Source organism: Onychostruthus taczanowskii, unplaced genomic scaffold (genome assembly GCF_017590055.1).
Source record: "Onychostruthus taczanowskii isolate IOZ18803 unplaced genomic scaffold, ASM1759005v1 scaffold122, whole genome shotgun sequence".
Lineage (NCBI taxonomy): Eukaryota > Metazoa > Chordata > Aves > Passeriformes > Passeridae > Onychostruthus > Onychostruthus taczanowskii.
This window is the reverse complement of record NW_024498374.1, coordinates 238,419-251,548: the sequence shown is the minus strand read 5'-3', so window position 1 is coordinate 251,548 and position 13,130 is coordinate 238,419. Positions and strand designations below refer to the sequence as shown.

The following is a 13,130-nucleotide window of genomic DNA, read 5'->3' as shown; positions in this document are numbered from 1 at the left end:
TCTGATACAAGTTTCTATGTAACACATAATACCTGTCAGAAGCCAGCTGGAAGTCTATTAAAAATCACATACTTAAGGCTTCCTTAAATCCACTGATTTAATGGGTCTGGCATCACATACAGTAGAAAGAACAAAAATTAAACATAGTATGTAAAAATATAAATACATGTAAAGGCTTTTTCTCGGCAGATGGCATTTTGATAGTGGGTGATGTTCATACTGGGTCAGCAGACGGCCCATGCAGCAGGAGAAAACAAGTGGATTTTAGGTGTTCTGTTAATGTAGCTAGCCCAAAACCCTACTTATCTCCACAGACCACTTCTCTGTAGTGCAGACATAACAAAGCCTGATTTTTGAGCAGTAGTTCTCTTTATGCTTCTGTCATATAAATAGACAATTCTGAATAAAATATGGTGGTTAACAATACCCAACACCTATACCCAGCAAGTCAATGGTCTACATCACACAGAAATGTAAATGCACCCAGTATAAAAGCGAACCTGTTCTTTACAACTGTACCACTTGGTTTAATAAAGGATATGGCCTTTCACAATAAGCCTTGCTTGAGTTCGAGACAAAAGTGTGATTTAACACGTTTCTCTAAATTTCTATGAAGTGTTGTAATGTTCTTTGATAAAAATCTCCAATTGCTACATTTGTTTCCTTACATATTTGACATGGCTTTCACCATTAAAATTTCATTGTTTGATCATGCCTCTGTATTTCTGAAAGTAAGTTGTTAAACCACAAAAACTGCTAACAGGAATAACAGACAGCCAGACTACTCATTCTTCTAATTTTATTTCTGTTGACACATACACACCCTTACTTACACACATGTACAAACACGTATCTAAACAAAGATTTTTAAAACAGACTGTTGTTTTAAAGTAGGCTTTAAAACTAAGATCACATAGTAAGGCAGAGAGGAATCCACATCAGCTCTTGTGCAATAGATAACATTTTCAAAACAAACTATGCATATTAGTTGCAAAAGTGGCAGGCTGGAAATCCGTATACACAGCATGCTTCTTTGTCATCCAAGCCTTCTCCTTTCTACTAAATTTCTCTAAAAATTTTGCAAAATAGTGTCAGAACTGATGTTATGACAAATTTGGAACACCCTAGAAATGATCCCATCAGGTTTCTGAGATTCTCGTTTCTTCTATTTGGCAACCAGTCTCAGGTTATAAAGACCAACAAGCTATCACTGATTAAAAAACACAACTCATTTCCCCATTATTTTCACTGTACAACAGCAGGTTGCACCTGTTCTGCACAAAGAGGAAGAATGTCACCACACGTAGACAGCTTGTTCTGCACACAAAGGCAGCAAGGGCTGTCTCCTACGCAGTTTTCAGGAAAAGAAGACATCATCAGAACTACTGGTTCCCACCTAAAGGCAGACTCTACTACTAGATGCAGAACCAAAACCAGGACGTGACCCAGGGCAACTGCGTGTGAGAAGCTGAACAAAAACGGGAGCTCTAAGCAATTCAGAAAGTTGGTTGGTGGTTTCTCTTTTTTTCTGGGTCATTTTTATTTCCTCAGACAGTAAGAAGCAATTATTGCTCACTTAGAAATTGTTTTCCCAGAAGATAATCACACAATTTAGCAAGTACCTGATTCAAGATAAACTTTTTTCTCAGTATAGCAATAGAGACTTTTAGCAGCTGTTTCCCAGCACATCAGAATAACAAACCAAACCAAAACACACAGGGGAGTTAACATTACCAAGCTGCTCTCTGTGAAGGACTTTTACTACAGATAGCTTCTGGTGTCAAATATCCACATCAGCTGCCAGTTTCAGGTTGACTTATCCACATAATAATTTCTCTTTCCTCTCCCACAGGATAGCCTCAGACAGTTCCTTCAGTGCTCTGTTTCACAGCCATTACCACCACTTGGACACACTTCCAAGTTATATTCGAACAAGGAAGGCTGTGATGCAGATGACAATGCCTATGGCATACATACTAGCAATTAAACACTACACAGCTTAGTGGAGCAACTGAGAAACCCCCATGTGAAAACCATATGATAACTCAGTCAATTTAAGAGTAACCACCTATGGTTGGTTACCATCCCCTGTAATTAAATATCACAGACTTCAGATGCCAGCTGCCCTCTACACCTCTAAAGATTAAAACTCTCTGGGAAAAATGGTTTGTCCGGTTTATTAAATCAAGTCAACTAAATAAAGTGGTGTGGAAGTAATGAAAAGAGCTGTAATAATGCTCTTTTTGATCTTTCAGAATTTTGTCTGAAATCCAGTGTTGCTTTCCTCCCTTGCCCCCATCCTTGAAGTGATTATCTTAAAAATATGACTCAAGCCTGAACATCATCCTTTTTCTGACCTCAAAGAACAAATGCAACAAAATGTGACAACTTGCTCAACATCCACAAAAGAAAACTGGTTACTTCAGACAGCTTCATAACAGGAATTCTCAGTATACACCTTCTCTTTTATGATGTATGTTTTACATTTATGCTAATAATGAGTTCTGCATAAACTATTTGATTTTATCTTTCTTCACTCAGGTTACTATTCTTGTTGTACTAACTGTTGTGATTCACCACATTCTTTCTGTATTTGCATTCCCACAACTGGTTGCTGCAGCACACAAAGGCTGCTCAGCAATATATTTGGCTCCTATGAGTATGCAGCCAGCCTACAGGCCTATCCTTATCACATCACAACTCATTTTACAGAGTGGCTAAACTAGATACAAAATAATTCAAATATCTCAAAACACAAGCCAGGATTAGAAATGCTCATACCTTCCTTAGTTTCTTCAAATTGTTTTACGTTAAGAAGCTACGGGATATATATAGAGACAGACAGAGAAATGTCTGTTTGCATGGGTGTTTTTATTTACTTTTGGAAAGCAGTAAAGGGAGTGAAAACTAAAGAAACACATGAAAATCACAAAAAAAAAAATGTATGTCATCATGAATGTCCAGACAGTTTTAGATGTTCCTAGTTACAAAGACTTTGGTTAAAGTAAGGTGGATTAACACCAGTTCAGGAAATGTTGTGTTCTGCCCTAAAGTCAAAATCGGAACTTGAGAAAATGAGTATCCGATAATTTTTTTTTTCTGTTAAAGGTAAAAAGAAGACCCATCTGTATGTTGTTTCCTAGAATTTGGCAGAAATGGCCCCATGCAAGCTTTTATATAGCTGCTTTCATGAACATGTCATAAAGTTTGAAAACATGTACATATATACTTATATGTGTGCTCCAAACATCAAAATTTAATTAAAATGCAAAAATCATCATTAGTGTTATGAATAAAAAGTTATCTATTTTTGTTTAAGGTTACAGAGCTAAAAACCGGTGGGACCAGTTGCTGTTAAATTAGCTTAATTGTTAAAGAGTTCTTTAATTGCCCGTTAATGGTTGGTGATTTAGCCATTGTCCTCCCTGGTGCTTGCCCCGGAGCTACACCTGGACACGGCAGCCCAGGAGAATAGGAGTGGCCTGAGACCACGTATGCAGATGAGAAATGCACTGCTCCAAAATTTTCCCGTTTTCTAGGAAAACCCCTAAAAACAACGAGCCAATATAGAATTAGGGGACCCTAGGTGATGTCTAAGGATGGGCGTGAAGTCCAGTGCCTGCTTGGATCCTTTTTGCTTCACACCCTGACCTCAAAGGATGTTCACTAAGGAGGGGACCCGGAGCGTTGGACTGAAAAGGAGAAATCTGCGAATCTCCCGTGAGGACGCAGTCCCCAGCTCTGCCTGCAGACCAGCGGACAGAGCTGCATCACCCTCCTCCTCCGTGCCACTCTTGGGGACAGCGGCGGCGTGGGCGCGACCCGTCGATTTCTCCCCACCTGAGCTGAATCTCTTTAATAAAGGCATTAAAAAGGAGAAAGATCTCCTGCCTTATTTATGTCAATTAGGAACTCATTTTTCTTAATACGGTGTTGATTGGGGACTCTGGGATAAACCAGTCAAATTTGTATTATTTTCTTCAGTCAGCAGGCTCTGAAACACTCAAACAGAACATAATACAAACCACACAATATGTCATATCACCTATCTTCAGTTCTTAATCTACACTCTAGCTATATTTCTAGAGTATTTTAGAATCCCATTTTATCCATATTTGTAGTCACTCATAGCTCTGGTGTTCACAAAGAGTGTTTGTAAAGCTATGAAAACAGGTACACTCATAACAGCTTCACTCAAACGTGTCAATTGAGTTGTTTCAGAAAATTGTTTTAGACAAAACTAGGAAAAGGTTAAGGGAGTTCATTTCCATTAACTAACAAGAGTTTTTAAACCATTAGAGTGCTGAGATACTGGTAAATGGAATGTCACCCTGACCAGAATGCACTTTTTTTAATACTTCATTTCTGGTGTCAAACCTTTCGCAAGGAAGGCCTCTTAAATTCAGTGATGGGTCAGAAGTTTAGTTTATTCAGCAAGAATAACACTATTAACAGCTACTGTTCTTTCATGTCAACACAGTTAACACCCACACATTCCAACTCTGGTTAATACAGGCCAGTCAAGAAAGATTGGAGTTGCTAAGGGCAGTCATCTCTGCAGGGATATTTTAAACCAGAATTTATACCGTGCTTTAAAAACAATCTAAAAGGATCAATCTACCTTATGAATCTGCTGTAGACATACACAGAGAGAAAGATGGATGGATGAAAGCATATAAAAGCAAGTAAATCTGACTCTCTCTATTGATTTTTGAGAGGACAGCGTAGAGCACGTTGGTGAGGTCTTATATATCACTGCAAAGGATGAAATGCCATTGTGCATACAGCCTGAACCATGTCAGGATTTATCATGAAGTGCTGCATCACCATATTCTGTCATTATATCATTTTGTAAATAATCATGTTTTCACTGTTGAGGGAGGTAGATCACTAAAAATTAAATAATCCTCAAAAGAAAGATTTTCACACAGCTATAAATGAAAACATCTGCTATTATGAAATGAAAAATTGCAGAAGTTTAGTGTACACATGCAGTATTTTTAGCAGGAAATAGCTGGTATTTTAATAATGAGCTTTTGAAATCCAAAATGGAAAAATCTGCATATCACAGAATAATTATCTTCCTACTTTGTTCTAAATCATAGCAAATCATAGCAAATCAACGTTTAGTGCTCCCCAAAGCTCTCCAGCACTCCTACTTGGACAAATGTCTTCAAAGGATATTAAAGAAATCAATCTGGTTTTGATATCACTTCTTCACCACATGGAATGCTTTTCTTCAAGGCTGAAAGCTTTCCTCTTAAAGTATATTTTAGATAACCAAAAAGCAAAAATAATCATATAAAATTGAATTTTTGCAGGGTCTCTGGGGCCTCTATTGTTATGCAATCGTGGCATTCCTTACCAGCTGAAATATTCAGTTATGTATTCATCTAAACTATTCATACGTCCACTCCCATCACAAAAACACCTCCTCACGATGTACATTTAAACAAGACATTTATGCTATTTTATTAGCAACCTCTTCATATGTTTTTCTTAATATAGCAAGAGGAAACAATGCTATTATTACCTGGCATTACATGGTAGGTCATTTGGAAAACACAGCTGCTTTAAATAATAAAAGACCTGCCATTTGTTTTTAAAATTAAAGCTCACTAGCTGAATTGTAAAGCTGTGACTATCATAGCATATCACGGTGTCCCAACAGATTAGCAAGACTTTAGCTAGCACCCAGGCAGATACAGCATATACCCCCTTGCTGACATAGCTCAGAGACAAACCTAATCGAAAAAACAATTTACCTTCTTCAGTTTCATGCCACACAATTCCTTCCAAGTTCACGCTGGTCCCAGGCTCACAGGGTCCAAGGCATTCGGGTTCTGTTACTACTCCAACCTCGCAAGTATTTACACCCACTGAACGTGTCCGTACCAAAAGCTGCTCGACTGGTGCTGCAATATTGGATGAAGATGGGGAAAAGTAGGAAGGCAGAATCTGAGGTGTGATACTGCTGGAAATCGGAGGTGGAGGTGCAGGCACTGTAAACAGGGGATCAACCTGAAAACAACAGACAAACTTACTATAATGGTGCTGTGAAAGTTAAAAAAATAAAAAATAAAATAATATAAAATAAAATACATAAATAATTTTTAAAAAAGTAATAGAAAGTCCAGTTTGCCAATACTGCATTTCTTTATGTAGGGATTTGGTGTATCATAGGTAATTTCAGTCTTAGTAGTTCAAATTTTTTGACATTAGCTCAAATGCTACCCATGAAAAATTAAGTACAAAAATATCTATCATACATGCTAAACAAGGCAACTTGCCAAGTTTCTACTAGACTATTCCCTTTTGTCATAGACTGTTAGTATGAAGTAATAATAAATTTTTAAAACCAGGATTAAGTTTACTTTTTCTTGGCAATGACAGAGACTAATTTGTAGATGGAAATCAATTTTGTGAACTGGGAACTTCATTTTCTATTTACAGAAAAAGAACTATAAAGACAGGTACAAAGACACAAATGCTATTCTTTCATGTATATCATAGAGTAATCAGTAGTTGGAACAATTCTAATATCCATACGGCAGCAAATATAATCTCTTGTCATCCAATCAGTTAAAATACATTAGGATGACCCACCTAATTCCTTCCAGATAACATTTAGATCTTTCTACTTGGAATAACAGAGAGGAATTTTATAAGAATTGAGCCAAACCATCTAATTTCTCAGGGTTTCCAAAATGCATATTTAGAAGAATGCATCTTGCCAGACAATCAGTCTGAACACAAGACAATTCACAGAGACAATATCAACATATGAACTGAAGAAATTGTCTCTCCTATATGACTTCCAGTCTACTCAGGAGCAGATTTTTGTATGAAGATTTGGTTGAGGGTTGTCAATATTTCACTCTGGCTCTAAGGTCCCTTGTCCCGTAAAGACAGCTAGATAAGGATATGAGTGTGCCCAGTCAACTAGCTAAACCACCTGGAACTCATGTTCATTTGGCCCATTTGATCACAGATACCATGCAAAGAAATCACTCTTCAACCTAATAGTTTGGTTTTTTTTTTTTTTTGTTTTGTTTTTTTTTTTTTTTTTTTGTTTTTGTTTTTTGGTTTTTGGTTTGTTTTTTTTTTAATAGCTGATTTTTAGCTGTGTTGAAATAGAGGATCAGATATCATCATGACTATGCTGTTTTTAATTTTGGACCTCATAGGAAGACTCAGCAGAAAGGACAAAATGACTCACTGTACATTATCTAGGTTTTGCTCAAATGTATATTAACACAAATCAAAGTTAATTTTCCTTCTTGTAAAGCACAATGAGGATACAAATAACAGGATAGACTAAACAGTATTACACATGTATCATATATCAGCTCACTTCATCAGATGGACACTTTTTAATGAGAACATAAAATGACAAATTAGGAAGAACTTTTTAAAAATTGTAACAATTGTTACCATTGGCCTTTGTAACAATTCTGGGGTTTTAGCATTATTCATAGAAACAAACTAAGCACCGAGGCTTTTAATCATGTGTGAAAGCCTTATGTATGCTAAATTATTCTCAATAACTTTGTAAAAAATATTTTGCATGATCTTTGTATGACCAGCGTGGAATCTGATCTCAATTACATTAGAATTAAGCAGGAGAGGGCAAGGACCTATAACCACAGTCTTCTCCAAAGTATTCTTCATCTAAAGGGGACTCTTTTTATTGAGAATGAAATATTCAGGTTAGAGGTAAGTAAAAAAGCAAACAAACAAACCCAATTAACCAAATAAAAACCAGAACAAACAAACAAAACAAAAAACAAACATTTTTTTTAACACCACAGACAAACAACCACAAAAAAAACCCCACAACACCAAAAACAAAGCAAAACATAAATACTGAAAGCATTCCTAAGAAGAAAAAACCTAATAATGACCAGTAGAGTTTTTATGGTAAAGCAGAGTTCCTGTGGCATAGAAAAATGCAATCAAGCAATGATATATTTATTCTTCTCTATGACAATGGAGTTGCAAAGTTAAAGCATAGGCAGAAAGCTTTGCAGAGCAGACTTGAATGCACACAGGAAAGTCAAATATCAACCGACCCCCAGCAGCAGCTGTTACTTGCAGTATCTAATAGCACACATCACACAAAACCACAACTTTGGATGCTGTGCGTGGGGAGACACTGATCCTGTGCTCTGCAGCTCCTGCTGCCTGATGCCAAGTGGAGGCACACGTTTGGATGGCACAGAGCCCCACTCTGGCACTGGCTGTGTAATGGTGCTCTGTCAGTGAAACTGGGTCAGCGTGTACCCCCGCATCATTTAGGCGTTCTTAACATACCTTATTTCAAACCAGAAGAGAACCGGGGTCAGTGACTGGCAGGTAAATGGAGCCTAGCACTTAGGAAAAGCTAAACCACATCCCATTATAAACCCAGAACATGCTGATGAATAGCCTGTTTGATAGTTTACATGGTGTTCTGTAAAGCTGTGTAAAACCTCCTACTACACATGCAACATCATTCTTCCATAAAACAGAGTTATCACAAAACCAGAGGAAAAAAATTCCTAAGTGTTTTCTGTGGTCATACTAAATTAGCCAATGTTTTAAATGTTTTTAGGCTAAATTGACAGATATGTTTTCCGCCTTTGACTATTATAAACAGTGAGGGGGAGCTAACGAAAGCATGGATCTGACAGTGTATCCTATTAAGTTCTTTGTTACAAATATTTGTGCTCAGTTCTGTTTTATTTAGACCTGCTAATAAATGCTCATGTTTTCCACTAGAAACATTCACTCAGGACCGGGCCAAATAGGGGCGGGCGCTTGCACTAAATGGGGCTGTTTCTCTGTGAATTAAAACACTAAACCTAAATTAAATTAATTAAAACACTAAAGCTCAGAAATAAGTGGACACTTACTGTCTCTGAGATACATGTTCCTTGCAGGAGTACGACATTAGCCGCAAGAAAAAAAAAAAAAAAGCTTAAACATTGCTCTAGATTTCCATGTTTTAAAATTATCCCATCTTTTTTTGATAATCATAACAGCACTGCAAAGTGGTGGTTCTTAGAGATTATTGTGGTGACACAATTGTTTTCATGAATTCTCCAAAGGGCACTGATGTAAGCTATTAGAGGCAAAGAGAGAGGCAGGAAGGCCGCCATCTCCAGCGGAAAAAAAAAGGCACATAAGACTAACATCTGGTCATGGCAGTCTGTCAAACTGAGGAAAGTTAATGTCAAGAACAGATGCTCTGCAGTTTCTCACTGTTATTTTTCCATTATTATTCCCAGGTGTTGGCGCATACTGAGCAGTAGCCTTGCTGTTTATCACACAAGAGATTCCAATATGAGACTGAAAATCTGAATCTGAAGAAAGCTATTTACATAGATGCTCTCTTCAGACACACAATCAAAGGAGTACAAAAAATCAGAAATATTCAAGCAATATTTTCCTCACCTAATTCCAAGAGCTTTTGAGAGCTGATTGATGACAAAGGCTACAAAGTTGCAATTTTATTCATGGCTGTTTTCCACTGCCAAGTGTTTGATCCTATCAGGGAGCTATGATGCTTAGTAGCAGAAAGCTCACACAAAATGAAGACCGCCTGCCAAGCAATGCAGTCACTGCTCCTTGGAGCAATCCTTTATCTGAATATTGACCAAAAAAGAAAAAAAAAAAAAAGGTCTGTTTTGGTGGCTGCATAACATTCATTAGTAGGAGGAAGCACACATGGAAGAGAAAGGAACTATCATGTGGATAAGAAATATCTCAAAGAAAACATAGATAATATAGTCTACCTATCTAACACCAAAGTGGTCTTACACTACTGAAGTGTCATCCACCAGGGGAATTTGAAATGTACATGCCAAAAAAACCATTTAATCCATCCACCAAGACAGCCAGGAGAAAGGCAGAGGAGCAGGTTTCAGGCTAAGTACAAGGTCTTCCCAGAAAGCACCACTTTTTAAATGGTGAACAAAAGAAAAATCTACTGTAAGCATTCCCAGTGGGAATGTCTGCCCTAATAGAAAGAATGTGAAAGGAATATCTGAATCCTACTATAGGATCTAACTAAAAAACCAAGCCTGGCCCTTTGTAAACCTAAATCCTCCCACTAGAAGACAGCAACATAAAGACAGAAAGGACTAAGAAACTTCCAGCCTTGAAAATTACATTGACAAGTTCTTTAGAGTTATGAATTAATACATCACAGAATCAGTATATCTGCAAAGTAAAACAGGAAATAAAGGAATTCAGCCCTATCTGGAAGTTCTGAATGCTACAAATTGCTTTTTTTAGATTTTACAGTGAAAAGGAGACTAGCTTGTTTATACATAAAGTATACTTGTCTCTATCCTAATTTTCTAAAGTGACTCCAGAAGACTTCATTGTAATCCCATGCATAGAATCAGAAATCAGAAGCAATTTTAATGAAATTAACCTAACTGCTTTGGAAGAGAACAAATACTGGAGAATGCAACATGAGAAAAAGGTCTATGTGCTCTGAAGCATGTCTGCACTTCCAGATAACTCTCCTCATGCTACAGACCTTGTCCCAGAGAATTTACATATTCAAAACTGAAAGCTATTCCTTCATATTCTACCACGTAACAGGAATTACCACTGTGAAGAATCTCCATTTTGTCTGAAATATCTCAGTTCAGTATTTCTTGCCTGTAAATCATATCAGAGGCCAACTCAGAAGCATTGTGACATCATGTTTAACAGAACTGATATTTTGTTTTCTTTAAATATTCTGCATGAAATTGTTGGGGGAAAAAAGGTCAGTGCCATAAAGCACAGCACAGAAAAAAAGAAATACTGTAAGACATGGATGTAGAAAAGAATTTTTGCCATAGGACAGACATATCTATTACATACTTTCATACTTTACATTCAAGGAGGTCAGAGGTACTAAGAAAATTACTTATTTTGTTGAACTTAGATGAGAATCACAAGAGCTTAAATATAAAAGAATGACAAAGGTGATTCAAACTGCCTAAGTTTCATCCAAATATCACACTTTGAAACCTTTGTTTGATAATAGTATTTTTCTTTAAAAATATTTGTGCTTTACAAATATTGTATTGTGAACAAGAAACCTGACATGTAGTTGTGTTGAACTGAGTAACACAAGTAGCATCTATTTGCAGTTTCGGAGTATTTCCACTCTTAAAATTAACTTCTCCACTTCACTCAGCTGAGTAGTTGGAGAGTTCAAAAAGGCATTAGCAGAACTGTCACTTTTTTTCCTAGAAAAGCAGCAAATCACTCACATCTGGAATGATTTCAATATTCTGAACAGTTCCTATTAAGCAAAAAAAAAAAAAAAAAAAAAAAAAAAAAACCAAAACAAAAGCCACTTACAACTTACTCTGCTACTATGCTTTCAATACAGGTAACAAAGAAGAAAAGTCCCCCTTGTACCGAAGATATTCTTTGTCACTCGCATCAGCTGCATTAACCAGCACAAACTCTGCAAACTCATCTTTTCACAGTTGCATCTTCTTTTTATATGGTGACCTCCAGGCCTCCTCAGACTTTATGTGACTACATGACATTATGGATTTGCAGCACCTCCACAGATATGATAATGCTAGTATTTTATTTTTAGAACAGTGTTAATAAAGACTATGATGAAAAGTCAAAGTTCTGAGCATGGTCTGGTCTAATGCAGCAGAACAGTGCTGAAAAACAGGCAAGGAAACTTCCTTGTCCGCTCTTGGATCTCCTGCTCTAGCTCAGATGAGTGGGATTTCCCAAGCCATTCACCCATTTTACTGTAAGAGACATTAGCATTTGACAGCTGCCAGTGTTAATGTTTTGCCAAGGCTGAGTCTGTGAAAAATTGTATGTCAACTCTAATGCTTGGCAGAGCTCTGGGAGGATGCCCAGACCACCACCTGCAAATTTCTTGTAGAGACATTTCTCCTCATTCATCCTATGTAAATCACATTCGTTGAGATAATTGTCTCTAGAATATCTTACTGTATTCAATCTTGATTTCTCCTGGTCAGTCTGCACTTCCAAACTTTTCTTCAGTCACCCACTAATCTTTTCATACACTGAGGTTTAATACAAAAAGAACAAGTACTAAAATTCACTCAAGATATCTATCCTGTGTAGAGATGTACACTATATCACAATCAATAAAGGACTTTATTCTGAATAATAAAGGAAGAAATTTCTCGGTATTGTCTGGGGCTAGACAGACACTGCATAATGATGTCCAGTATCTGTAAGCATCATGCAACTGAATATGGTAAAAAACAAGGCATGTCCACTTGATGGTGAAGATTAGATACTGCTTTATGCGGTTATATGAGCCTTTAGAAGCTTTTCATTTTAACAATGGCAATCACTTCTTTTTATTCCAAAGTTTCTGCTACACTCAACCTTTCAGGGTTCTGAGCCTGAAAATAGATATGGTATTTGCTTACATAGGTCTCATAGCATTATAAATAAATATTGTCCTCAGTTTTCCTATGTGTATTTCTAATACATGTGAGATTTCAACCTGAGAAAAGAAGCACAGTTGCTCTATGACAAATCAAGACTACAAGACACCAAGGAAAATTTTCTCATTCTCAATTGTATATAAGAAGTTAATGTTTAACTTGATGGCATCATCATTTAACTGCTCCACTGCAAATTTTCATTCTTAATGTCCAAACAAATAATGACCCATGACTCCAAAACAGAAGTTCTCCACTGATGGTTTCAGCTACTTGATGATGCAACCACAGTCTGGTGGAAGAGCTGCCATTTCAGCCATTCCAGAATACAGAAAACATTTAATAAAATGTTTCGACTTTTTCCAGGACTCTAGTACAATATATAATAAAGTGGCAACAAAACTCAGAAGAGTTTTTTGACTTTCTGCATGTCAATAGCCCACTGTTGCCTTTTACCAATTTGCTGATCACACCCTTTGTGAGTGCAAAGTTGCACACATTATGACAGGCTGTTGCTTCCTGAACTCAATAATTTTTTGGTGAGAAAAATCGTCTAAATTAATCAAAAGGTTATGAAGGACCTTCTGTAATCCTCCACAACAGAACTGAAATTCCTTGATGTATACCAAAAGCTTTAACAGGCCTGCCTACATTCTTATGGATAGCATTTTTAGCATGTTCCAAAAATTTACCATT

The 13,130-nt window shown here is 36.9% G+C and overlaps 1 protein-coding gene across 4 annotated transcripts in view; it reads right to left on the bottom strand.

Moving 5' to 3' along the window:
• Positions 1-13,130, bottom strand: part of ZNF608 (zinc finger protein 608) — an 86,842-nt gene that overhangs the window by 43,661 nt on the left and 30,051 nt on the right. For all 4 annotated transcript variants that reach the window (XM_041395969.1, XM_041395970.1, XM_041395968.1 and 1 more), the window contains exon 3: positions 5,766-6,021. In XM_041395969.1, coding sequence (XP_041251903.1) covers positions 5,766-6,021 — 256 coding nt within the window. The remainder of the gene's footprint in view (positions 1-5,765; positions 6,022-13,130) is intronic.